Source organism: Arvicola amphibius, chromosome 3 (assembly GCF_903992535.2).
Source record: "Arvicola amphibius chromosome 3, mArvAmp1.2, whole genome shotgun sequence".
NCBI lineage: Eukaryota > Metazoa > Chordata > Mammalia > Rodentia > Cricetidae > Arvicola > Arvicola amphibius.
Window position 1 is genome coordinate 138,986,905 of NC_052049.1, and position 27,235 is coordinate 139,014,139.

At 46.3% G+C, this 27,235-nt stretch overlaps 1 protein-coding gene across 2 annotated transcripts in view; it reads left to right on the plus strand.

Moving 5' to 3' along the window:
• Positions 1 to 26,904, plus strand: part of Myo1e (myosin IE) — a 196,874-nt gene extending 169,970 nt beyond the window's left edge. For both annotated transcript variants that reach the window (XM_038321973.1, XM_038321972.1), the window contains 6 exons: positions 5,580 to 5,726; positions 7,412 to 7,569; positions 7,925 to 8,017; positions 12,175 to 12,373; positions 23,092 to 23,261; positions 25,889 to 26,904. In XM_038321973.1, the coding sequence (XP_038177901.1) occupies positions 5,580 to 5,726; positions 7,412 to 7,569; positions 7,925 to 8,017; positions 12,175 to 12,373; positions 23,092 to 23,261; positions 25,889 to 25,965 (844 nt within the window). In that variant the 3' untranslated portion in view covers positions 25,966 to 26,904. The remainder of the gene's footprint in view (positions 1 to 5,579; positions 5,727 to 7,411; positions 7,570 to 7,924; positions 8,018 to 12,174; positions 12,374 to 23,091; positions 23,262 to 25,888) is intronic.
• The last annotated feature ends 331 nt before the right edge of the window (positions 26,905 to 27,235 follow it).

Consider the following 27,235-nt stretch of genomic DNA (forward strand, 5'->3'; position numbering starts at 1 on the left):
CTAAGGGAGAAATCTTGTAACTTTTTTTTTTTGAGACAGGATTTCTCTGTGTAACAGTCCTGGCTATCCTGGAACTCACTTTGTAGACCAGGCTGGCCTTGAACTCACAGAGAGCCACCCGCCTGGCACTGGGATTAAAGGCAAGTGCCACCACCGCCTGGCAGCTTGTAGCTCTTAGTCACAGCTGCACACTGCAGCTACTGGGCCTCCCACTTACCAAGGCTAATATTGTTCCCTCATTTTCCTGACACATTAGGCTAGGCTAGCAATTCAAAGCCAGGTTAGTTCAACAGCTGGGAGGAGAGGGTGGTAGGCTCTGCAGGATTGAGCCCTGCGTTGAAATTGGTTGATATACCAGTTTCCTGAGTGGTGGCTATGTGAATGTGTCTCGGAACACTTTGACACTGGTGTAAAGAAAGCAGGGATTAACTGTCTTGCGCTTCAGAAAAAAAAATGTTGCAACATCTGTACGTGTTTTCAAGAATTTATGAGACTCATTGGTTGACTTTTGGCTGAACGGACACTCACCGGATGTGTTCCTCTGATTCAGACTATTGAAACATCCCACAAGCTTGATCTCTAAGGCCACTCCTAACTCTTAGGACCTAAGTGTTGATAGGAAGTAGCTCTCTTCAGATAAACCAGCCATCTAAAAGCAATTAAGAAGCAATCTGGAAAATGCGTTCAGGAGTAAATATTTTATATGAAGGGTTTAAAGCTCATTTCTTTTAGCATGATAATGGCCTCATGTTTACTTTTTTATATATATACATTTTACTTTTTAATGGCACATACTGAAATATTAAGCACAAAACAATATAATACTTAAGAGTTTGCTGTAAACTTGATCTTAGCCAAAAAGCTGGGAAGAAACATACGGTCTGCTTTAAAACAACCTGGTCCCTGTGGAGAAGAAGGATTTGTAGTGTGGATAAAATACAAGTGCTCTCTCCTTCCCACATGTGGGTGCCAGGAATCGAACCCAGGTCGTCAGGCTTGGCAGCAAGTACTAGCAACTCAGAACCCATAGAAAAGCAGCCAGGAGGCGGAGTCAAACTCGAGTCCTCATGCGTGTTCTGTCGGCACTTGTGTGCATATACCCACACACAGGCACACAGACACACACGTCATCCTAAAGTAACAAAATCTGGCTCCTAAACAACGCAGCAGCAGTGGCTGTGCTGACATCCTCCCCGCACTTCCGCCCACCACCTTCCTAGCCACAGACTTTGACCAGGGTTACAGTACCAGGAAATGAATTCCCTCCTGTGGGGCAGACCTCAAATCCAGTCCATAGAGTGTTACTTGAGGTTTTATTTATTTATTTATTTTTGGCTTTTTGAGGGACCCACCACCCAGCTCCCAAACAAATCACATTATTAGTTATGAATATCCACCCTTAGCTTGCCTTGTTTCTTGCCAGTTTTTCTTAAATTATCCCGACTACCTTTTGCCTCTAGACATTTTTCTTTCTCTATTTCTGTATACCTTTCCTTGCTTCTTTCTCCATGGCTTCCTGTGTAGCTGGGTACCTGGCCCCTGATGTCCCCTTCTCCTTGTTCTCTTGCTCTTTCTCTTCCTTGTTTCTCCTATTGGGTCTCTCCCTCTCTCTCTCTCTCTCTCTCTCTCTCTCTCTCTCTCTCTCTCTCTCTCTCTCTCTCTCTCTTTGTGTGTGTGTGCCTGCCTTGCTCCTGCTTCGCTATTGGCCGTTCTGCTCTTTATAAGACCATCAGGTGTTTTAGACAAAGAATCACAGCTTCACAGAGCTAAACAAATGTAGCATAAACAAAAACAACGCACCTTAAAATAATATTCCCCAGCTAATAGAGCAACTGGTAACTCCCACCAACAGTCTTGTCCCCATTCCACTAGTACATTCCACAGGCACATCTTGCCTGGCAGGGCAGTGTTGTAGCATGCAGACGCTAGTGCTAGGTAAGACCATTGATGCCTTTTCTCCACCCAGGGCCTGCATTGCCCCTCCCAGTACCATGAAAGCCAGGGAAGAGCTTCCCTAGTCAACCTGAGATCGATTTCTCTGTCGGTCAGCCCAAGTGTGTGGTATCTTCAGCCAGAGGGTCTTACCATCGCATTGCAGTGGGCAGTCAAGAGCAATGGCAATAGTCTCTGTGGTTTGGGATACCTCTGGGACCTCCCTGACAATAACTTGAACATAGGTGTCATGTGTCCAGCACTGAGGTTTTCCTTCAGTGCTCATTGCTTCTAGGAGCAGCACTGTCCACCTGTACAGGAAGGCTCCCAGCTTTAAGCTCCTACTGAAGAATTAAATGCACTAGAAGAGTGACCTTATTATAATAGATGTTGTGGCTGATGCTGTGGACTCTGTCTGGCAAAGCTTTTGAATCTCCTTGGTCTAGCAACTGAGCTGTAGAAGCTTGGGGGGGGGGGAGGGGCGGGGAGTCTAGGTCAATAGATATCTCAGTACTTGATGTTACTAGAGAAACGTCTATAAGGAGAGCGCCTTAGACAGAGGTTCTGACTCCCAGGGACCAGGGCAGTTAGCTTCCCCTTCAGTTAGCTCATCTGGCCTTTTGCCTGGCTGGCAGGCATGAAGCCCTAGCCCCTGGCTTCTCTCCCCCAGCACTGGATGAGTAGGGCTTAGAATCTAATGCCTGTGATCCCAGTTGAAGTTCAAGATCTTCCTCAGCCACATGAATCTGAAGCCAGCCTAGGTTACATGAGGCTCCGTTGGGAAAGAAGGGAACGGGGAGATGGCTCAGTTGGTAATGTACTTGCTGATTGGGCATGAGGGTAAGTTTGATCCCTCAGCACCCACAGGAAAGCTAGGCACAGGGGCATGCTCCTGGAATCCAGAGACAGAGACAGGAGGATCCCTAGGACTGAGGTCCAGGTTCAGTGATAGATTCTGTCTCAAAGAAGTAAGGTAGAGAGTGGTTGAGAAGGGGCTTGGATGGGGGCCTCTGGTTCCTGTTGGGGTGGAGGTGGGGGAGGGGGTGTGCATGCATGTACAGCCCCTCTTGCTACCTGTTTTACTGGCCTGTAATGGTATTGAAATCGGCACTTGCTGCCTGTGATTCAAGGAGAATGAGATCCCATTCCTGCCTCTCAGGCTCCCTCCCCTTACCGAATGGGAAACAGACACTCAAGTGAACTTGTGACCTGCAGGCACGGAAGCTTCCAGGAGGTGGGAAGGAGGGAGATGGACCTCTTACCTGACAGTTGTAGGAATCTTCTTGAAATAGACCCAACATACAGTGTAGGGGAGCTCTAAATCTGCTCTCTGGTCCAGTGGGTCTCAACCTTACTAATGCTTTGACCCTTTAATACAGTTCTTCATGTTGTAGAGACCCCAACCAAAAAATTATTTTTATTGCTACTTCATAACTGTAATTTTGCAGTTATGGATCATAATGTAAATATCTGTGTTTTCCGGTAGTCTTAGGTGACCCCTGTAAAAGGATCAATCAACCCCTAAAGGGGTCATGACCCACAGGTTAAGAACCACTGCTCTGGTTTCTCCGGGGAACAGAATTCTGGGCAAGCTTTTTAAAAATTCATTTACTTCTTTATGTTCCGGTTTATTAAAAGGAGCATTTATTTCATAGTCAAGGGAAAACATGTTTTTTAAAAAGGACTTAAATAAAGACATGCTGTATTTGCAAGTTGCCTTTTGAGCTTAAAAAAATAAGACTTCCTTTGGAGCGTTAGTCTGTTTTGTAAGCAAACCTGTTGGTTAGGAGAGCAAAAGGGAATTTTCGAGAGTTGTCAACAATGCAGTAGCCACAGGGAAGGAGAATGAAGAACAGGTCAGAGCCAAACCAGACACGTAGACACAGCCCGGGACCTTTCGACACGGAGGGCCGTAGGCGCCTGGAAGGAGATGCTGCTGTTTGTATGAAAAAGACAGGGGTAAAGTCCCAAAACAAGTCTGAATTATTTTTTAAAAAAATAGTAAATAAACCTAAAAGCTTTGTTTCCAAACCCAGGAGCCTAACTAACTTCCACCTGGGTGGCTAAAGGGCGGGGCTTTTGAGTTTGATGGTTTATAGCTGAAGTGCCCAAATGCATCTCATGTCGAGATTCATGCTGCTAACCGGAATGAGGTTGAGTCTGCTTGCACACACATGGGTACACACACGTGAATGATAGACAATGACCCTCAAGTCTAAGCACATTAAACCTCTCAAGGTCTTGCTCTCTTTATCCTGTTGAATAATGGATAGTCTTCCAGAAAGAACCACCAGGCAAGCAGGCTTGTCCAGACATGTCAGAGCTAGAGCAAGAGTAAGGCCCACTAAAGGAAAACTGGACAAGAGAACAGAATCTCTGGCCTAGGTGGAGACCTAACATTCCAGGTGGGCAGGTCAAACACATGGCCAAGGGACCACCCCTAGGAAGGTGGGTTCCCTTAATAATTATTCCTTTAATGGGATACTGAACTCTTCCTTCCCAGAATTCCTGCCCCTCGTACAGTCTCTCCAAGCCATCATGAGGTCAACCATGAGGGTCATTGGAATCATAATCCAAAAATAAATCAATTTTTCAAAAGAGAAATAAATAAATTTAAATTAAGTTAAATTTAAAATGGGTTTTTAATATTTCCCTTTGTTGTTACTTTATGGGTATGAGTATTTGCCTGCATCTGTGTCTGTACACCATATTGCATGTGTGTGGTACCTACGGTATCAGAAGGGGGCATCAGATCCTCCCAAGACTGACATTACAGACCTTTGTGAGGAACCACATGGTTGCTAGGAACAGGTCTTCTGGGATAGTAGCCAGTGCTCTTAAACTCTGGGCCATCTCTTTAGCCCTTAATATATGTTCTTTAAATATAGGCTGTCCTTGATTCTGAAAGCACTTGGAAGTGTTTTACTTACCTTAGTGGTTAACCATCAACTTTTTTTTTAAGATTTGTTTTAAATTGTGTGTGTATGTGTCACACATTGTCCTCAGGGGCCAGAGGAGCTGGGTTTACACAGTTGTGAGTTGCCCAACATGAGTGCTGGGAATTGAACTCCAGTCCTCTTAACCACTGAGCCCACTCTCCAGCCCCTCAACTTCCCTTTGAAGACAGATTTCCTCAATTTTATTATTTAATTCTGAGTCTGTGATCTGTTTTAGTGATACTTCTACTTATTTCTCACGATTACCTTTTCTGTATTGGGAGGAGAGCAGGGTACACATTCCACGGCGTGCCTGTGGACATCAGAGGACAGCTTGCAGGAACTGGTGCTCGCCTGCCACTGAATGTATCCCTGGATTCAAACTCAAACTTGGGTCACTGTAAAAGAGCTTTACCCCCTGAGCCTTCTCCATCCTGTTTTAAATACTATGAGAGGGTGAGAAGAGAAAGGGAACGAGGGAAGGAAGGTAGAAAAGAAGAAGAGCTTAGTGCTATTTCAGGATGGTTTTGAATTAGTGAAAGTAGTAATGGCAGGCCTTATGTGCAGCTTAGTAGGGTTGAAACAGGTTCAGCGTGTACAGTGTGCAGCAGTACAATGACTTATGTTTAGCACACATACCCTTCTCCCTGCCTCCAAATGACAATGGGTGAGCAGAAGTGTGGCTGGCGTTAACTCCATCTGATCTCTCAGCACCATGCAGGATGACATCTTCATTCTCCATGAGCAAGAATATGACAGTTTGCTGGAGTCTGTCTTCAAAACGGAATTCTTGAGCCTCTTAGCAAAGCGATACGAGGAAAAAACCCAGAAACAGCTACCTCTGAAATTCAGCAATACGTAAGTTGGGATCCAAAGTCCAGAGTGAGAGGTGGGGAGGCCTGTAGAGTGGGCTGTGTGGTCTCGAAGGTTCTATCCCTTAGTAGCCCCGCTCTGGGCACATCACTATCTCCAGGAACACAGAGAGGCCTGCCGAAGACAGTCTCGGTGGTCATGGGCCTTGCTGGGGCCACATTCGTGTGTCTGTGAAGTAATCAAATAGTCAAGGGGCATTTTTATCATTGACACAAAGGTTGCTCAAGTAAGACGGGAAGGCGGGTATTAGAGTAAACAATAGAGTCAGGCTGGAAGCAGGAAAAGGGACTGGAATAGGGGTTCTGACTCCCCAGATTGTTGGTGGGAAATCTGGGGCTTGGCGTGTGGGAGTAATGCCTTAGGTTTTGGTTCACCTTCACCTGCTTTAGTGACATGTTTGCGCAGGCAAAACGCTACATATTGTTGGGCTTCTAATCTCACTTTTGCTGAGGGAGAGTTGTTCAGCGTTCCTTAAATCCCCCATCTATAGAGTAGAAATAGGGTTCATCTCTTTACTGATAAAAATGAGGCAATCAGGGCTGGAGAGATGGCTCAGAGGTTAAGAGCACTGCCTGTTCTTCCAAAGGTCCTGAGTTCAATTCCCAGCAACCACATGGTGGCTCACAACCATCTGTAATGGGGTCTGGTCCCCTCTTCTGGTTTGCAGGCATACACACAGACAGAATATTGTATACATAATAAATAAACAAACAAACAAATATTTAAAAAAAAATGAGGCAATCATAAGACTGTAATGCCCAGATGAAGGAACCTGACAATAGACAGCTACTTAGAATCATTATTATTTCTTAAGTTAAAAGAGGAGAATATGCAATGTATAACACAGGTGTATAGCCACAGTGTTTCTTTTGGTTTCTGAGGTTCAGGTTCCAGTTAATATATGCATACTTACTTGTGCTCAGTAATGTAATATATGTATGTATGTATGTATGTGTGTCTGTGTATATATGTATGTTATATATGTGTGTATATAAAATTATATATTACAGGATCCCCTGCATGAGAATGGTGCTGGCCACCATGGGCTGGATCTTTCCATATCAATTAGAATTAAACAAAATAATCCCCTACTTGCCCACAGGTCAACCTGATCAAAACAGTCTTTTATTGAGACTCTCTCTCAGATGACTCTATTATGTGTCAAGTTGATCGCTAAAACTAACCATCACACCCTCCCATTTGGATTTTGGTGGTTCCCCCCCACCTGGGCTAATGATGGTGATGGAATAACAGAATATAAATGCACAATAGCCACAGTCTATGGTGTAGACTCTCCTGCCATCTTGTATTTGACATCTCAGCCCTCTACACAGCAAACACAGCTAGAAGCACAATGTTACAACATAGGGAGCTGTCCCTTTCTCCTGTCCCGCGGGCCATTATCCTTGATTGTCTGAGAGTGACCCTCTGACATAAGTGAAAAGCACTCACCAGCAGAGTTCTCACAGATGTTGACCTCCAAAAGCCTCTTCCTCCGGCATAGCAGCTGTGCCACGCTGAGCTGTACCATCCCCTATGCAAGGATTCGACGGTTGGGGCTTGTCCCCCGTACTGTGGTTATCATCTTCCAGGCAGCAGCTGGGTCACGGGCATCGTTTTATTCACTAGCTCCTTCTGGCTCCTAATTTCAATCAATGTGCTTCCCACAGCCTTGAACTGAAGTTAAAAAAGGAGAACTGGGGTCCCTGGAGTGCCGGAGGGTCCCGGCAAGTGCAGTTCCACCAAGGCTTCGGCGACCTGGCCATCCTCAAGCCCAGCAACAAAGTGTTGCAGGTCAGCATTGGACCTGGGCTGCCCAAGAACTCTCGTAAGTGTCCCGTAAGCCCTGCCTCTACTGGTACCGTGCACCTGGCTTTTCTGTGCAGATCTGGGGACAAAGAGTCTGTTTCTGCTGCTGGTCGTGGTGGGATTCTCAAGAGATGGAACACTGCAAACTAAAGCAATGTCAAGGAGAATGGACAGGTGGAAACATGCTAAGTGCTTGTATTCTTGTGCACAATATACCTGGTATTCATGTCCTAGTTGTATTTAAAACAGTTTGTTTGGGCTGATATAAAGACAAGAACCTGAATTTGGGGCTAATGAGATGGCTCAGTGGGTAAACACGCTTGCCACCAAGCCCGATAACTTGAGTTCGATTCCCGGTTGCTTGTTTATTTCAGGTCCCACCAGAAGGAACACCATCCAAAGCAGAGGGTATTCTGGTGGAACTAAGAATGCCAATTACCCAATGAGAGCTGCCCCTGCTCCCCCAGGTAAGCCACACATGCTCCGTGGAGAGGTACCACTAAGTCTGGACCTGCAACTGACAAAGGATGTTCCAGCCTGACTGGAGTTTCAAGCGTCAGCATCCACATAAAAAAGCTGGGCACTGTGGCATGACTTGGAATCCCAGTGCTGGGGAGACAGAGGCAGGAAAATTCTTGTTTGCCCCCTTTACCTAATCAGTGAGCATTAGGCACCAGTGAAAGACTCTGTCTCAGGAACTAAGATGGATAGCTCCTGAAGAACAACATTGTGAGGTTACCTCTGGGCTCCACATGCACATCTACACTTGGACACGCACACTAAGGAAAAACAGAGAGCATCCAGGAAGAAACCCATCAGCTAGTGAATACTCAGCCACCATCCACATGACCCTGAAGTTCAGGGGACGAAGTCAGTGAGCCCGCATTGCAGCAGAAGGAACAATCTGGGTTTCATTCCCCGGCTCTGTCACTTCCTAGGGCAGAGAGAGACAAATGAGTTCCTGTTCACCGCAAGCAGAACGCTGCTGGTTTTATGATGCCAGATGTTGCCTTGATGGGCCCAGGACTCTTCTGGGTTTTAACCCACCGGCACCAGGCTCAGCCACATACCATAGCTGTGTTTCATAATTAGCTAATGGCCTGGCAAATTAATAGAAGAACATCTATTCTTAGGGAAATGAAATCCAGGAGACACCCCTAAAGTGAAATAATATCTGGGGGAATTACAGAATGTTACTAAAGCTTTTTTTTTTGGGGGGGGGGGGCTTGTTTCAGCTTGTTTTGTTTTTGTTTTCTAAGACAGGGTCTTCTGGGCACAGTGTAGGACACATTTAACCCCAGCATTTGGGAGGCAGAGGCAAATGAATCTCTCTGAGTTGGAAGCCAGCCTGATCTACAGAGTGAGTTCCAGGACAGCCAGAGCTATGCTATGTAGAGAAATTCTGTTTCAAAAAGATAAAAAATAAAAACAGGGTCTCACTATGTTTCTGCTGTTCTGGAACTCAATAAATAGACCAGGCTGGCCTCCAACTCACAGCGATCCATCTGCCTCTCTGCCTTGGAGCACTGGGATTAAAGATGTGAATTACCACACCCAGCTTTTTTGTTTTTAAAGAGGATTTTATGGCCCAAGCTATCCCCAGATTTGCTGTGTTGCTAAGCATGGTCTTGAGTTTCTGACCTTCCCCAGACTCTGCCTCCGAAGTGCTGGGGTTACTAACATAGACAGCAGTAAATATCCAGTTTGTGTGATACTGGGGCTTGAAACCAGGGCTTTGTGTGTGCTAGGCACACACTCTACCAACTGACCTACCTTGCCTGTCCCCATACTCGCAGTATTTAAATAAAAACAAATCTCCATCACTCACAAAATTCAGACTGTAAGAAACTGTCCCCAGAATAGGATATCAATCATTTTAGGATAGATCTGAACAGGTCATCTTGGGGCTGTATTCGAGCCCAGTCATAGCAGACAAGGGGATCCTATTTGCCTCAGTGCCCAAGATAAGTAATTCCAAGCAATTCTTTAATCTTCTTCTCTGAGATCTCAGGCTTGTACTCTAAGTGTGAACTCTGCCCAGCAGTGAGAAATGAGCTCTCCTAGCCTTTGGAGTTTCTGCTTCACCTTAGCCGAGATGTCTTTCCTCTTTTTCTTCGTTACCCCTTGAGGAGCATCCAAGCTCAGAGGAACCTAGGAGAAGCAGGGTTTATACATGGTTTCTTCCTGTTTAGTGCTGGCCTCCTGCCAGGACTACCAGGCTGCTCCTTTGCCTCTGCCCACAGTGCACCTGACCTTGAACATAGCCTCAACCTCTAAATAAGTTTCCTCATCAGTCAAGTGAGGAACTAACCCAAGCCCATTAAAGCAACACTTCTCAAAAGGCCTATAAAAGTGATGACCAGAACTTTCCATTTCTCGGGTTTGTTTATTTATTGAAGGCAGGTATTGGGGCAGTGTGTGTGTGTGTGTGTGTGTGTGTGTGTGTGTGTGTGTGTGTGTGTGTGTGTGTAGGTCCATGTGCTTGTTGGTGGTATGTCTGCAGATGAAAATGGAGAAGGGGTGCATATACATGTTGCGCACATATATGTAGAGGCCAGAGGCCAATTTCAAATATTGATTCTTGGGAACCATGCATAACCTTACTGTTCTGATCCTCACTCTATAGACCAGGCAGGCCTGAGACTCACATAGGTCTACCTGCCTCTGCCTCCCGAGTGCTGGATAAAAGGCGTGCACCACCACCACCTGGCCATACAGAGTCTCTTACTAGAGCCTGAGGTTTGCCAATTAGGCTGGACTGGATGCCTACTCAGCCACAGGGATTCTCCTGTCTCCATCTCCCCAGTGCTGGGATTACAAACATGAGCCACCAACCCTGGCTTTGTCTGGGTGGTGCTGGGGATTGAACTCACATCCTCATGCTTGCAAGGCAGCTGAATTCTCTCCTCAACCCTCAGTTCCTTTGGATTTTAAGACGTTTCCCAGCTCATCACAAACCATACTTTTGTAAAATGTAATAAAAATGAATTCGTAGAACAATGAAATCTGAAAAGCATGTATAATACAAGCCAAATTTTATTATTAATTTCAACAGGCATAAAATATATCTGCTGAGTGTGTGTTCTTGGTCTGTGATCTCAGTGTGGACAGAAGAGTCTCTGGTGACATGGGGACACGCCCCTACTCTTCTGTGCCCTTGGAAACACCCCACTTGAACACACTCCTTTCCTCTCCTTAGTACTCTTGGCAGCAAGTGGGGCCTCAGTGTCCTCCCCAATCCCAGATGCTGTGGGGAGCCCTTCAAATTCTTATTCACTGGGTCAGATGAGGAGAAAGTCTTATTTGTCTCAAGCGTCTAGTTTCCACCCAGCCTGGAGCCTGAGGGAGGAAATGGCAAGAGAGCCGGCTAGATGAAAAGCCATACTTCTAAATTCTCTGCCCCAGAACACTGCCATTCAGAATAGGGACTTGCTCCATTGTTGCTAGGGAGGGGAAAGCTCACTTGTACCTTTAGAAGGGTGCCAGTATAACAGAGAAATGAATATCAGAGATGGAAGAAGGCAGGTAAACGTTGGACCAGTCTCCTCACCCTTTAATGATGAAGCTGACCTTCTGAGCTATTACAGTCCTTGCTCAAGATCAATGTGGTTTTCAGAGCCAGAATTGAATCCCTGAGCCCTGGCCACTCCATTGCTACTAGAGAATGCTGCAGTTTTCTGGCCTGCACAACTGAAGTGGGCCTCAAGGAAAATGATTCTCGATCTGTCTGATGTGTCAGCAGGAAGAGAGATAGGGCTACTTCATACATGGCAGGGAGTAATGATGCCCCCCATGATTGAGAGCCTACCCCACCTTGCATCCATGACTCAATGACGAATGCAGACTTTTGCAATCTTAACTCGAAATCACTGTTTGGTACACAGAACTTTCTTTGTCTACTTGATCTGGCTAGATAGATGGCTGCATTTCCCTTGCCTATGTGAAGGGTTTCCCGTACTTCACACAGCAGTCAAGGACAAGGACACCCGAGACTCACTCCTTGAAAATGAATGTCCAACTGTTTAGTCCACTGCCCTCCTGAGTCATGACCTCGTGGACTCAAAAATGCCCTGTCAGCTGGCTGCAAACTCAGCTTGCGCTGACTGTGGACTTGAACCCAGATATCTAGAAATTCTGTTGCCACACTCAAGCTCAGCTGAGACATTCCTAGGCAGATGGCATTGGTGCTATCAGGTTGTAGTTCACTAATACAATCTGATTTGTCAGTTAAACCTCAGTAAAGTTGGGAGGAAAATAGTGTATTAACTTCCTTACAATATATTACTGGGGGCTGGAGAGATGGCTCAGAGGTCAAGAGCTCTGGCTGCTTTCCCAGAGATCCTGAGTTCAATTCCCAGCAACCACATGGTGGCTCAAAACCAACTATAGAGGGTTCTGATGCCCTATTCTAGCATAAAGTCATACATGCAGATAGAGCACTCGTATACATAAAATAAATAAATAAATCTTAAACAGTGTATTACTGGTAGTAATATTTTCAGATGGGGAAATTGAGAAGCAGAGTAGCTAAATCACTTGCCTTCAGCTAGTTAATGGAATAAGAAGGAAGGACCTTTCGACAAAGCTTCAAAAATTGACATTGTTTCTTCTTTTTCCTCTCTAGGATGCCATCAAAATGGAGTCATCAGAAACCAGTTTATGCCTCCTCATGCTCCTGGAAACCAGAGGTCCAATCAGAAAAGCCTGTACACCTCTATGGCCCGCCCACCCCTGCCACGGCAACAGTCCACAGGCTCAGACCGATTGTCACAGACCCCAGAGAGCCTGGATTTCCTCAAAGTTCCAGACCAGGGTGCTGCTGGGTAAGAATTCCCATGTCTTGTGATAAAGTCAGTGAACTCTACTTCACCAATCATGACAAGGGTTCAGGGTCCTGTGAGCATCAATACTAATTCTGAAGTTCAGTTTTCTACCAAAGTCCTGTAATCTAGGACCTATGACTGTGGGGCCAAGGTAATAGCAGCATAGCCCATTTCATCCCCTGGGAAGGGGCTTGCCTTGGAAATATCAAGTCACGTGCACTCAGTCACAAGAATCTGCTAATGGGTGATCTTTTTGTTTTCATCTGCTGTAGTTGAGGGGTGACAGTTTTCTGTTTTCTTAGCTATATCTGTGCCTGCAGTGGCATAAATGTAACAATTCATGGTTTCAGCAACATTTAGAATAGGATACCAAGGTAGGGGAAGAAATGGCTCAGCAGTTAAGAACACTTACTGTCTTTACAGAGGACATGGGTTTTGTTCCAAATGCACACACATGTCAGCTTGTGACTGTTGTATGACAAAACATTTCCTGGGGAGATGCAGCACACATGTCTACTCACCCCTAGGCAGGGAACCCATGGCAGACCAAAGTATGCACACCACCAGAGTCCAACTTGATGAAGCCATGAGTTTTTTGGGGGGTTACTTACAGGAATATGAGTGAGGGGTTACTTACAGGAGCAGAAATGACTCAAAGCCAACTGCATCACCAAGACCCACCCCAGCATCAGGATAGGAGCACACTGCACAGCCTGCAAGCAGCTCAGCAGGTCGGAGAGTGTCCTTTCTGGTCACCTTTCAGGCAGCTCGGCTGGTTTCTGTTTCTTCCAGGCAGCTGGTCTGGTCTGAGTTTTCTTTGCCTGGCAGCTTCTCTGGGTCTTCTTGGTAGCTCTGCTCCCATCCGAGAGTCTTCTTTGCAACTCAGTTTTCTTCTATCCCAGAGACTCTCAACTTGTATTGTTTAGGGGCCTGGTGAATCTGGTCAGTTTCAGGGATTTCCTGCCACACCCCTCTGGCCTGCACCTGCACTAGGACATAATGTGATGTGCATAGACAGACAGACACATACTCACCTGACATAATGTAGTGTACACCCACACAAATGAAAATCAATGCATTTCCAAAAAACATTTTAAAAAGCATCACATCCTCATGTCCTATGAGTCTCGGAAGCATATCAGTCTCGAAAGCCTCACAGGAGCCCGAGTCTCCCTAGTAGAGAAGGAGCCAGGTTTTTCAGCTTGAAGAAGGGAGGAGCCTGGAACTATGTATAGCTAGTTCACGTTCAAAGGAACCCCAGTTAGAAACGGGAAGGAGGCCTGGCCCGTGTGATAGCAGGAAAAGCACTGAAGTCAGGTGCAAGACCAGTGAGGGGTCTCTGCCAGGAGGGTGGACTTGGGACCCAGTGAAAGACATGTCCTAGCCCCTCAACAATCGTCATGGTTAAGCAGCTACTGACTGAGTTGTCTGCTACATACAAGAACCATGATAAGAATAGTATGTATAAGATACTTCTTCTCCCAACATGCCTGTGAGCATGTTGGTATCACATAAGTCTAGACAAGGAAACTGAAGCTTGGGGAAGGTAAGTGGCAAGTCTAATATAAAGTGTCCCAATAAGATTTCATTGTCAACTTGGCCCATCTGCCTAGGGATGGTGCCACCCAAAGTGAGCTGAGCTCTCCCACATTTTTTGTTTGTTTGTTTGTTTGTTTGTTTTTTGAGACAGGGTTTCTCTGTGTAGCCCTAGCTGTCCTGGTACTTACTCTGTAGCCCGGCCTCCCAAGTGCTGGGATTAAAGGTGAGCCACCACCACCCAGCTTACCACAGCAATTATTAATCGAGACCATGTCTCACAGAGATGACCACAGGCTAATTTGAATTGATCAATTCAATTCTCCAACTGAGGTTCCTTCTTCTCAGATGACTCTGAGTTAAGTTGTGTTAAGTTGACTTTGTGTTTTGTTTTAGCTTTGTTTTTTGAGACAGGGTTTCTTCATGTAACCCTGGCTCTCCTGGAGCTTGATCTGTAGACCAAGCTGGCCTCAAGCTCAGAGATCCACCTGCCTCTGCCTCCTGAGTGCTCCCTATCACGACTTAACTTATCCTTTCATTTGGGCTACAGACAGGAAGCCATTAATAAAGTGCCTGCTACCTTCTTTTATGTAAACAGCTGTGTCCCACAGGTTCTCATGACCCATTTGAGTTGACTGGTTCAGCTTCCAGCTATAGGTCTCAAACCCTGTTGTTAACCAGAATTCCCTGAAGGGCTTGCCTCCCATCCTCTCTCTTAAAATTTGACTGTGGTAGTGAACGTGTGTGTGTGTGTGTGTGTGTGTGTGTGTGTGTGTGTGTGTGTGGTGTAGCACACATGTGTGGGCTTCAGGTGTCATACACTTTCTTACCCCATTATTATTTGAGATGCAGTCTCTCGCTGAGCCTATAGCTCACCGATTGTCTACTCAGCCTTGGCAATCCTTCACTCTCCACCTCCCCAGTGCTGGGATTGCACACACTGCCACAGCCAACTTTTGGCATGGGTGCTGGTTATCTGAACCCAGGTCCTCGTGCTCATGTCATAAGCCAAGTACCAACTGAGATGTTCTCCCAGGTACATTTCTACCAAGTTCCCAGACAGTGTGATGCCATTCGCCAAACATGGTGCACAGAAATCCAAAGTGCAGCTGGTATCCAATTGATAAAGTTCACAGAATGGTGGGCTGGGAAGGTACTATTATGGTAATGGGCTTTTCACTCAATTCAGATGCTATTCATATGCCCGAGCATCACTAAAACAGCCCCAAGACTGTTCCTGGGCCCCATTTTGTGTTCTAAAGTAGGCAGGGAATTATAAGCAGCCACCCTCCAAGTCTGTCTGCTGGCTTCCTATTTGCTTTGGTTTTGGCAAGCAGCACCATCTTTTCAGCCTGCCTTGCAAGTTGCAGACTTGCATATGGGCCAGCCAGGAGCATCTGTCAGCCAAAAGTAGGCAATGTAGGAACGCTGGGTCTTCACCAAGGCTGCTCCCTTCCAGCCCTGTTGAAATCTTATCACACCCTCCCCTGCCTCCGGGCCCATGTGTACACACGCTGTGCCTTGGAGACCGGCTGGGAGGCTGGGAGGAAGGAAGCTTCACCACTGTCCAACAGGCGATGTGATTTTCCTACCTGACACATGTATACTCTGCCCTTAGCACACTAAGTCCGATAGCCACAAGAATCCTAGCCCGTCTTCTCATTACACACCTAGACGTGCTTTGCAGACAGTCCTTAAAACGTAGGAATTTAGCTGAACGTGGTGGCTCCTGCCTTTAATTCTAGCACTTAGGAAGATGGGGCAAAAGGATTACTATAGTTTGAGTTCCAGGCCAACTTCAGCTAAAGACCAGGACCTGTCTCTAAAGAAAGAAAGAAAAACACAGGAGGCAGGAAAGGAGGATGGTACGGGGGAGAGATGGTTCAGTGGTTAAGAACACTGACTGCTTTCACAGATGACCTGTGTTCAGCTCCCAGCGCTCACAACCCCCTTAGCTCTTCTAGGGTGATTAGACACCCTCTTTTGGCTTCCAGGACACTACATTTGAGTGGCGTACAGACATAAAACACACATGCGAAAAAGAGGATAGAAATTAGGAACCTGGCATTTATTTTCTATGGCACAAACTTGAAAATTCATTTCCTAATGTGGCAGAGAACTTGGCTGTGGCGTTTCAGGAGGCTCATGGTTACCTAAATCTAACAGTTTCTCTTTGCCAAAAGACAAACTGTGCTGGAACTGAAGAGAACCCCAAACTTGTACTTTCTCCACAGGGATGAGGATTCCTATTGAGATCAAAGTGCCAAAGGCTCACCTTGAATTTACCAGCCTAGACCTGGACCACTACAGCCTCTTCCCTGGTCCTCCACATCCTGGGCTTCTCTTCTCTTTGCCTTCTCATCTCTCAGGGTTCTTTTTCTGCACAGACGCATTCTGTACAATCTTCTTTTCTTTGGGAGCTTGTATCATGGCTGCTATCAAATGATGTCACTAGCACCTCAAGCTTGTTCAGGGAAGCATCATCAGTCAACTGCCACTTAGCCAGTTGGTTTGGGAGAGAGCAAGAAGTTCACTAAATTAGTTATCTTTCCAACAAAGTCTGTTGTCTGTCTGTCTGTGTGTCTGTCTGTTTTTTCCTCCTTTTGTTTTTTTTTTTTTCTTCTTCTTCTATAGTGTTGGGGATGGAATCCAGGCCCCTACACATGCTAAACAAATGCTTTACCCCTGAGCTTCATCCTCAGCTCCTTAGGCTTCTCCACCTTTGTTCTGTGGCATTCCTGCACACGAGTGCCACCACGGTTGTCGTCGTTCTTCAGATGACACTAAACATTGGTGATGCTTTCAGGGTAAAGATCTGCCCCGAGATTGTTTTTCGTTTGTTTGTTTTGTTTCCCCCCACACACACACCTGATCATGGCAGTGCACACCTTTAATACCAACACTCAGGAAGCAGAGGCAGGTAGATCTCTGAGTTTCAGGCCAGCCTGGTCTACAGAGTGAGTTCCAGGCCAGTCAGAGATACACAGTGAAACCCGGTCTCAAAAGATCTGCCCTGATCTCAAGAAAAGAAGGCAGACTCTGCAACAATCACAGAGCCTGTCCCCACCTTCACCCTGATTCCTAGCGACTCTTGACCCGGCTTCATGTACCAGGCAGCTTTTCCTGTGGTCACCGTAATATGATCTGCGGACAGTCCATGGTGGAAGATTTGAAGCCGAGACTGGAAATGTCTGTTGTCGTTTCTAATCCCGTGTTCTGTTTTGCGAGAGAATGGCTACAGGAACTTCCAAAGATGCTCCTGAGGTTAAGCAAACTAGAAGTCAGGGAAACAGAATAGTAGGGCAGGTGCTGGGTGGCAGGGCTTCCTGCCACACAGGAAAGGAGGGATCGCTAGGAAGCTGTACGTACTGCCTGGGAGTCTCCTGTCAGGCAGTACTCTCCTAAAGAGTCATATTTTCAAAAGGCTTAAAATGTCCAGCAAGCGTCCAATAGCAATATTCTCAACCTACAGTCTCCAGGAGCAGCCGGAACCTGGCTTAAGCTGACTCCAGATCTTAGGAATTCCTGGCACCCGCTCTCATACTTCCAGTAACGTCTATGGTTTCAGCCTTTGGAGCAGAACGTGATTTCTAAAGCCAATACAATAAGACTCTATTCTTTTCCTTCTTGGAAATTCAAGACCCACATTTCACATCTGCAGAACAAAAGCAGTGATATTCAAAAGCTTAATCCCCAGCCCTCCCTAGCAAACCCACCTTGGGAATGGTGGGAGCGGCTCAGAAAGTTCACAGAAAGTGGCCATGAGTCTGGTTCATAGGCACCTTTTGTTTTCACCTATCAAACATACTGAGCCATGCTTGTCGGGCAGCTCGTGCCTGCCGCTTAGCTTGTGTGCCTTGGTGTTTTCATATGTATGATGGGAAGAATAAGATGCCAATAACTGAGAACTGGTGAGGTGACTTGGCTGGTCAGAGTATTTGTCAACAAGCCTGGGGACCTGTGTTTGATCCCTAGGACACACGTGGTACCCTGAAATTTGTCCTCTGACCTCCACTCACAAGCCCTGGCAAGCATTACACACACCCTGGCAAATTAATTGATTAATTAAACTTTTAAAAATGGATAATAAATGAAAAGCCCCCCCCCTTTCTGGGTTTTCTTAAAGATTATAGGATTAAATATATAACAAAGCACAGTGCAGCTTGAGTTGGGGGGAGCTGTTTCTCTGTGGTTCTAGGAATCAAGCCCAGAAACTCGCACATTCTAAGCAAGTTCTCTACCACATTCTTTTGTATTTGTCCCTAGGGAGTTAGGCAAGGGAACACTCCCTAGTACACTGTGCACTCACTGTACAGTTACGGTACAAAGCAGAGCCCAGGCACACTGGTACAAGGATGCTGCAGCTGTCACTAGGCACTGCACTCAATCTGGACAACTTAAAGTCACAAATTCCTTCCTGCTCTGTATCCCATGTGCTTCATAGAGCAGCTTCATCTCTGATCACCACACCCACATCCTATGAACCATTCACGGAACAGCTTCATCTCTGAGCACCACACCCACATCCTATGGACCATTCACGGAACAGCTTCATCTCTGAGCACCACACCCACATCCTATGAACCATTCACAGAACAGCTTCATCTCTGACCATCATCACACCCACATCCTATGGACCATTCACAGAACAGCTTCATCTCTGATCACCACACCCACATCCTATGGACCATTCACAGAACAGCTTCATGTCTGACCATCATCACACCCACATCCTATGGACCATTCATAGAGCAGCTTCATCTCTGATCACCACACCCACATCCTATGGACCATTCATAGAGCAGCTTCATCTCTGATCACCACACCCACATCCTAATAGACCAGGACAGGGGCATAGACTACTCTTCAGTTTGGAGATGTTTGATGCCAGTTAGGTTTTTGTTTCTCAGTTGCATCCCCCAGCAGTCTGTGAGGCCCTGAATGTCAACTAGCATTGAACTCAGTTCCTGCACTGTGGTCTTCTGCCAATCACTAATGTAGGATTCACCTTGCTGGGTAATTTCTCAGCATGCAACTCAGATGTGCTGTGCATATTTCCTTAGGAAAAATGAATTGCATTCTGGGTTATAGTGTGATTATACTTGAGTAAAATGCCCTGCTCAAAAAAATAAGAGAGAGAGAGATTAAGTCAATTTTTCATACATTCGTAGTGTTGAGGGACAAAAGACACAAAGCAGTGTATGTAAATTGCCTGAACTGAAGGGGTCATCAAGTCACAACAGGAAAGCTAGTTCCTTTGTAAAATAATTACATATGGGACTAGTGAGATGGGTTAGCTATTAAGGACACTTGCTGTTCTTCCTGAGGACCTGAGTTCTGTTCTCAGCACTCACCCGGTAGCTCACAACCATCTGTAATTCCATTTCCAGAGAATCCAGTGCCCTCTCGGCTTTCAGGGGCATCAAGCTCACACATGGTACACAGACATACATGCAGACAAAGCACCCATATACATAAAATTCATTTTTTAAAATTAAATAGAGCAGCAGCAAGATGACTCCGCGGATAAATACACTTGCTACCAAGCCTGCTGACCTGACTCCGGTCCCCTAGGTCCTCTTGGTGGAATAAGAAAACCAACTCCAGCAAACTGCCCTCTGACCTCCACAGATGCTATGGTGTGCATCCCCTCAATACACAACAAATAATGTAAACTTTTTTAATTAAGAAAAGTACATAGAATCAGATATTAGATTTGTTTGGTAGTTTTACAGCTATATACTAACATGCGTCTCCATAGATACAGACAGGCCCATAGACAAACTAAGACTTAGACTATTGCAATATCAGCAGGGATAGAAGCTCTATTGTTAAACTGAGATTCTCACTGCAGTCAGTCCCCGTTTTCCCAATGGAGGACCTGCCTTTGTAACATGGAATGGGCTAGGCGGTGGGAGGGGATAGTAATTAGAAATACAAACAGCACAAAGTAGCAGAGGGACCAACATCACCCAAACCTTGTACAGACAGTTCAGAACAAGTGGAGAGAAAGTCTGCTGTTTGTTTTTATTTGATTTCTGAGACCTGATCTGTCTCAGTCTGACCTTGAGCTCCTGGCACTTTTCCTGCCTCACCTCAAGGGGCTAGAATTACAGGTATGTGCAGCCAAGCTTCACTCCGGAAAGCATTTTAACTTTTATCTTATTTCATGTATATAGTTGTTCTGCCTGGATGTGTGTCTATGCACCATATGTGTGCCTTGAACCCTCAAAAGCCAGAATAGAGTGTCAGATCCCCAGGGACTAGAGTCACAGACAGTTGTGAGTCAGCCTGTGGGTGCTGGGAACCAAAACCAAACCAGGGTTCTCTGTAAGAACAGCAAGTGCTGTTCCATCTTCCCAACCGCAGGGAAACGTTTTCAGATCAGGATGAATCCAGTTGTTATTGGAAGGGTCTCCTGAGCAGGGGCGTGTGGGTGAGCAACAAAATGCTTAGGTTGCAACAATTGCCAGTTCCTGGAGGATGTGGCTTAAGTTTTGTCAGCTTGACACAAGCTAGATTTACCTGGAAAGACGGACCTCCACTGAGGAATTGCCTCCTTCAGATTTACCTGTGGGCAAGTCTGTGGAGCATCTTCTTGTTTAATAATGGATGAGCTACCCCTAGGTCCTGGGTTATATACGAAAGCAAATGAACACACTAGTAAGCAGTATTCTTCCGTGGTCTCGGCTTCAGTCCCTGAAACTTCTTCCCAGACTTCCCTTTGTGATGAACTGTAACCAGGACAAGTAAGCCAAGAATCCCCAAGTTGCTTTGGTCAGTGTTTCACGGCAGCAGTAGGAAGCGAACTAAGACGTGGTAAATACACATACCGTGGCCTTGTGTCAGGCCTCCAGCGTGGCTACACCGAAGGGGGCTGGCTTGGCAGTCACACCGAGTTACAGTGTTTCCACTTCACACCAGTAACAGGCTTACATAACCTCCAGAGCAGGGACCGAAAAACAGTTCTGAAGGGACAAAGCTTGCATATTTATTTCCTTTGCTAATTTAATTGTTAAGTTTGTAAGATTTAATTTTTAATGACTGTGTTTCACAAGTATTTGACACAATTCCTGGAAGTTTAAGCCATCAGCTCTGGTGGGGACTGAGCCAGCTCTGCTCAGGGGCCCTTCTGTACTGAGTTGGCAGTCACCCTGGCTGGGAGTGGCCAGCTCCTGGTACCTAAAAGACCTCATTAATCAATTTCTGGCAGTGTGTTGAAAGCCATTAGTTCTCCATATTTATTACGCAGCATTGCCACCTAGTGACACACACAAAAAAAAATGGCTGGGTTTCCCAGGCTGTTGGGGCTTTTTCTAAGCTAGCCTGGGTAAGGGCTGTTGTGACTGGCTGTGCTCTGTGCAGCTTCTAGGTCCCTGGTCCACTCAACCCTAGAGATAGTGGGCTCTTCGTCAGCTGAGGCTTCCCTGTTCCTTAGCTGCACTCTGAACTCAAGTACAGGCGCTGTCTCAAAACAGTAATGAACAACAAGAAGAAGACTGTGTAGCAGTTCCAGCTGCCCATGGAGATGGATGGTCTCGTCTTCCCACTCTCTCCCTCCCTCGGGATCCTTCCACAGAAGAGTGTGCTACACCCCAGTATCCTTGGACACTCCCTCTCCACTAGGCTACACCATTCAACCCTAAGGACAATAGCTCCCCCGCCCCTTTTTGGATGTAGGAGACTGAATTTCCTTATACAAGTCTCTGGGGGTGAGGGTTGTGAACCCAGGTATGTGGGCATCTGTGCACATATCCCCAACATGCCCTGTGACCTTCCAGGGGTAGGCTTCTTCTCTCCTTCCTGAGGTGCTTGATGTCTACCCCATCCCACCCCACCCCCATTTCTTGTTGCTGGGAGAGCAGATGATTAGTCCTGGCTAAGGGTTCTTCCTAACCAAATGCTGATGCATGCCCAATATATATAGGCGTTTAATCAACAACTTGCTTGCTGGCCAGGAGTAAGCACTTCTCAGACAAGGGAGAGGTCCAATGGATGCAGGGTGTGAGATGATGTCATTGTAAAGATCCCTGAGTGAGTCTGTCATGAGACAAAAGTTTGTGGTGGCCTGGGATGAAGAGCTGGAGCTGTCCTGGGGTCTGCTGCTTTCCCCAGGCCTGGGGACAGAGACAAGGTTCATGCAGTGCCTTCCTCATCCCCCTCCCGCCTGATGCAGCTAGCTCATCACATCTAGGGCACATCTGTCTGTCATCCAGGAGCTCAGCAAGCGCAAGACTGTGGCCTCTTGAAAGCAGGGATCAAAAATAGAATGACGAGTCTTTTTCTATAAGGCTGTCCCCTTTATTCTCTATTCTTATAGGTATGAGTAGATATGGCTAGGCCTAAGAGACAGCCCTTCCCACATTGATACTTACTCGGACCCTTCTCTTTCTGGTTACATGTATCTGTTAGTGTATGTGTAGGTATGCACACATGTGGTTACCTGTATTTGTTTTGTATGTGCAGGTATGTGCACACTGTGGTGCATGTGTGGAGGTCAAAGGACAGTTTTCCAGAGTCACTTCTTTCCTTCCACCATGTGGGGCTTGGGAATCGCAGTCAGGTAGCCAGGCTTGGCGGCAAGTGCCTTTTCCCATGGAGACGTCTCACTGCTCTCCCATACCCAAGACCCTTCTGGAAGAGTGCATAACCTAAATTCCCTTTGCCTGCTTTGCTTTGGGTTGGCCGTAAGCTAAGTGGGGGGAACATCGTCTCACTTTTCCTGTCCTTTCTAAAACGTGCTCTTTCTAAACATACGAAATAACTGTTCCAGACGCAAGTTTAAAGAGCTCGTCCTAGGACTGGGAACGTAGCGCAGTTAGCAGAATGCTGCGTAGCATGAATGAGGCCATGAAGATGTGTGCGGTGTGTGTCCCTGTCCCTAATCCCAGTCCTTGGAATGTAGAAGTAGAAAGATCAGAAGAAGTTCAAGGTCATCCTTGGCTACGTAGTGAGTTTGAGGAGTATAAGATGCATGAGATCCTGTCTCAAAAAAGAGCTCACTCATAGGAACAAGTTGGAATCACGTAACTTAGAAACCCTGTGGAAGGCAAACTGGGGCAACATCGTATAAAGGCTGGCAAGATGGCTCAGCAGGGAAAGAAGCTTGCTGCAGCCACCCAAAAACACTGGTGCTTCTTCAAGGTGTCCCTGTCTCACGTGGTCCTGCTCTCTCTCCACAGAGTCCGAAGACAAACAACCAGCAGGCCTCCACCAGCAGGGGGCAGACCGAAGCCCCAACCTAAGCCCAAGCCTCAGGTGCCACAGTGCAAGGCTTTGTACGCCTATGACGCTCAGGACACAGACGAACTCAGCTTCAATGCCAATGATGTTATTGATATTATTAAAGAAGGTAAGTGTGTGGCTGGCCGTAACAGCCTCCCAAGGAGCATGCAGGGAATTCATGGGCTCACTTATCAGAAGTGTGTAGACCAGTGTTTCCTCACCTGTAGGTCATGACCCCTTCCGGGGTCAAATGACCTTTTCACCGAAGTTGCATATCAGGTATCCTGTGTCTCAGATATTTACATTACAATTCAGAACAGTAGCAAGATTACAGTTATGAAGTAGCAATGGAAATAATGATATGGCTGGGGTTCACCACAGCATGAGAAACTGTATTAAAGGGTTGCAGCATTAGGAAGGTTGAGAACCACTGGTGTAGACAGAGGTAAGCCAGGCCTCAAACTGTTTGATCAAAGCCTTTTACAATGTCAGGGATTGAATCCAAGGCCTTCTGTATGCTAGGCAAGCACTCTACCACTGGGCTGTGCTCTCAGTCCTCTTTGAACTTTTTATTTTATTTTATTTTTTTTTTTAAAGATTTATTTATTTATTACATACACAGTGTTCTGCTTGCATGTATACTTGCAGGCCAGAAGAGGGCACCAGATCTCATTACAGATGGTTGTGAGCCACCATGTGGTTGCTGGGAATTGAACTCAGGACCTCTGGAAGAGCAGTCAGTGCACTTAACCTCTGAGCCATCTCTCCAGCCCCTGAACTTTTTATTTTAGTATGGAGTGTCACTAAGTTATCTAGGCTGGTCTTGAACTCACTCTATCTAGTCCAGGCGCAAGTTCAGACTCATGATCCTCCAGCCTCAGCTTCCGCGGTAATTGGGTTTGCAGGCCTGGGCTGATAGGTCCATTGAGACTTTTTTTCTAATGCCCTTTTTAAAGAAGGACGGGTTGTATACAAGTGTGTATTGATAACATCATATAAACACACACACACACACACACATCTATTATGCGCTACACCGAGTGTTCACACTTAGTTGGAGGATAGTTCCCAGACAAATCCACATCAGTTCAGTTCAAGTTTTCCCACTAAATGAGTAAGCACAAATTTAATTTTCAGAACCTTGTGAGTTTTGTCCCTTTGGTGAGAATGGAGATGCCCACATACCCATGCTGGGGAAATAAGCACCCGACATAGTTCCTGTAAAAATCCTCTTTCAGAGGAAATAAGTGGAGACGTTTGGTAGCAATTATCCCAATTCTTCACTCCTGACTTCAAAATAATTACTTTAGATTTGTTCTTCATTCCACCAAACCAAGGTAAAAATCCAAATAAATATTTACATGTATTTTAAAAAAGAAAAATGTCCTAGAAATATGACAGCATTTTGTTCCTAATCATGTAGAAAGGATCTCCCAAAATTGTAGAAATCTGAGAAGCTAGAAAATTATAGGTGTTGGCAAGGACATAGCTTAATTGGTAGAGTATCTTCTAGCTCAAGGCCTTGAATTTGATTTCCTGCACTGCGGCCATCAAGATGTGTTAGCACCTGCCTGAGATTCCAGAACTCTGGAGGCAGGGGCGGGTGGGGGGTGGGGGTTGGGACACCAGAAGTTCAAGGTCATCCGCTCTTATGTAGGAAGTTTGAGACCAGCCTGGGCTACAGGAGACCCTGTCTGAAAAATAACAACAAACACAGATGTTGATAAACTACTGAAATATGAAACATCATAAAGAGCTGAGCTGAGGAGCAGGAGTGAGGATGGGAAGGAGTGTACAGGACTGAGGCAGAACCAGTTCTCCCAGAACAGACTGTGAGGTGTGGTTGGGAGGGGTGAGAGCAGCAGAAAGAGACAGGACAGCAGCACCTGAGTCATCCTGCACTAGGCTGACCCTAGGCAGACTGGTGGTACATTTCCGTGTCTGTTTTTGTCGACATTTGGTTTTCCTTCCTTCCTTCCTTCCTTCTTCCTTCTTCCTCTCTCTCTCTCTCTCTCTCTCTCTCTCTCTCTCTCTCTCTCTCTCTCTCTCTCTCTCTCTCCCTCCCTCTCTCTGTCCCTCCCTCCCTACCTCCCTCCTTCCCTTCCTTCTTTCCTCTCTCCCTCCCTCCCTCCTTTCTTCCTACCCTCCCTCCCTCCCTCCCTCCCTCCTTCCTTCCTTCCTTCCTTCCTTTCTTTCTTTTTTCTTTTTTGCTTGTTTATTTGTTCCCCCGCCCCCCACGAGGCAGAGTTGCAAAATTTCTCTGTGTAGCCCTGACTGTCTGGAACTCACTCTGTAGACCAGGCTGACCTCAAACTCAGTGATCCACCTGCCTCTGCCTCCAGAGTGCTGGGATTAAAGGCGTGCACCACCACTGCCTAGTTCCCTCTCTGTTTTAAGGGGTCACTTTTAGATTTTTTTTTTCTTTTTTAGACAGGGTCTCTTTTAGCCGAGGCTAGCCTTAAACTTCTGATCTTCCTACTTCTGCCTTCGTAGTGCTGGGTTTACAAGTGTGTGCCACCATGCGGGTTCATACAGTGCAAGGAATGGAACCCTAAGCCTTGATGAATAGTAGGCAAAGCACTACATATCTATCAACTGAGCTGTATCCTCAGCCCTGGGGCAGCTCATGCTGTACAAGAAACTTTCACAATGAAATAAAACACAGAAGCAAGAAACTGTGAATAGAACCAAGTCACTTGAGCCCACAGGAGCAGGGGTGTGGCCCACACTCACCTGATCCATTTGCCTCCACAGATCCTTCTGGCTGGTGGACGGGTAGACTGCGAGGCAAGCAGGGCCTGTTTCCCAACAACTATGTCACCAAGATCTGAGGCGCCCAGAGACTGATGTGCGGGCAGAGGAGCTCTAAGCATGGACTGGGGAGGGGACTTCCTGGGGTCTCCCCTTCTGATCCACAGTGAGCTAGCACCTTCCCCATGGAAGACACAGACAAACTTGGATGAGGAACAAGGAGTGTCACTCCATAAATAACCCTAAAAGGTAGCCTAATCCCCAGAGTGCAAAAACAACCACCCACTAAGATTTATTTATTGTATTTAAATCTGGTGAGAGTAGCAGGGGCCGCTTGCTAGGGCGGGGAACTAACCCACAGCCCCTAGTTCACTCCCCAGACCCAGGGGACAGCAGGTGGCCACTCTTGACAAGTGCCTTTGGTTGAAGAGCACATTTTATTCCTTCCTCTTCCACACCTGATACATTCCTCTCTGCTAACCCTCCTTCAGGGAGGACCTGCTCTCTGGAGGCTGGACTTGGTGTGAACAGACACTCACTTGTCAATGCCAAGGACAGGCCCTTCTTCAGAGCCGGCGGGAGCCAGGGCCAAGACTGCTGGTGGGGAAGGAGCTGGATGCTAGGCTGTTGGTCTTGCTTTCTCTTGGTCTTTGGTTATAATGTGGCTGGCCCATGTTGGTTTTATGTTTAATGCTGTGCTTATAATAAGAAAGATCTCCTCCCCCCAAGCTGTACATTTATAAAAAGTGATCATATACTGTATATAGAAAAATCTAGAAGCACGTATGAATGCAGCAGGTAGTATTCCACTGTAACCATTCATGAAGGTAGGTTTTATTACAGGACTCGCACCAGGTACTTACAGATGTGCCCTCTCCTCTTCGCCTACAGAAGCAGTCACTGCATTCCTGCATAGACCCGCATACCCCTCCCCCTTACTTTTTCCTGTAGGTAATTCTCCTGTGACCCTTCTGCCACCCTCCCCTACCTCCTAAATAAACATAAAGGAATCAGTGAAATGCCTTGTTCTTTCATGACGTTTATTGTGGGTTATAATCCCCACCACCCCTAAAAAAGATGGTACAGTTAAACCAACTATTGTTTCTCCAGTTTCCATGGGTGTAACAAATACCTGGGATGAGCAGCTTGTGGGCAGGAGAACTTAATCTCAGTTTATGGTTTAAGAGGTCTCTGTTCATGCTCCCTACTCTTGAAGTCTAAGGAGAATCAAACAATTAAAGAGGGGGCTTGAGAGATGGCTCAGCAGTTAAAAGCATTTCCAGAATGTCAGACTGTGGTAGCGCACACCTTTAATCCCAGCACTCAGGAGGCAGAGGCAGGTAAATCTCT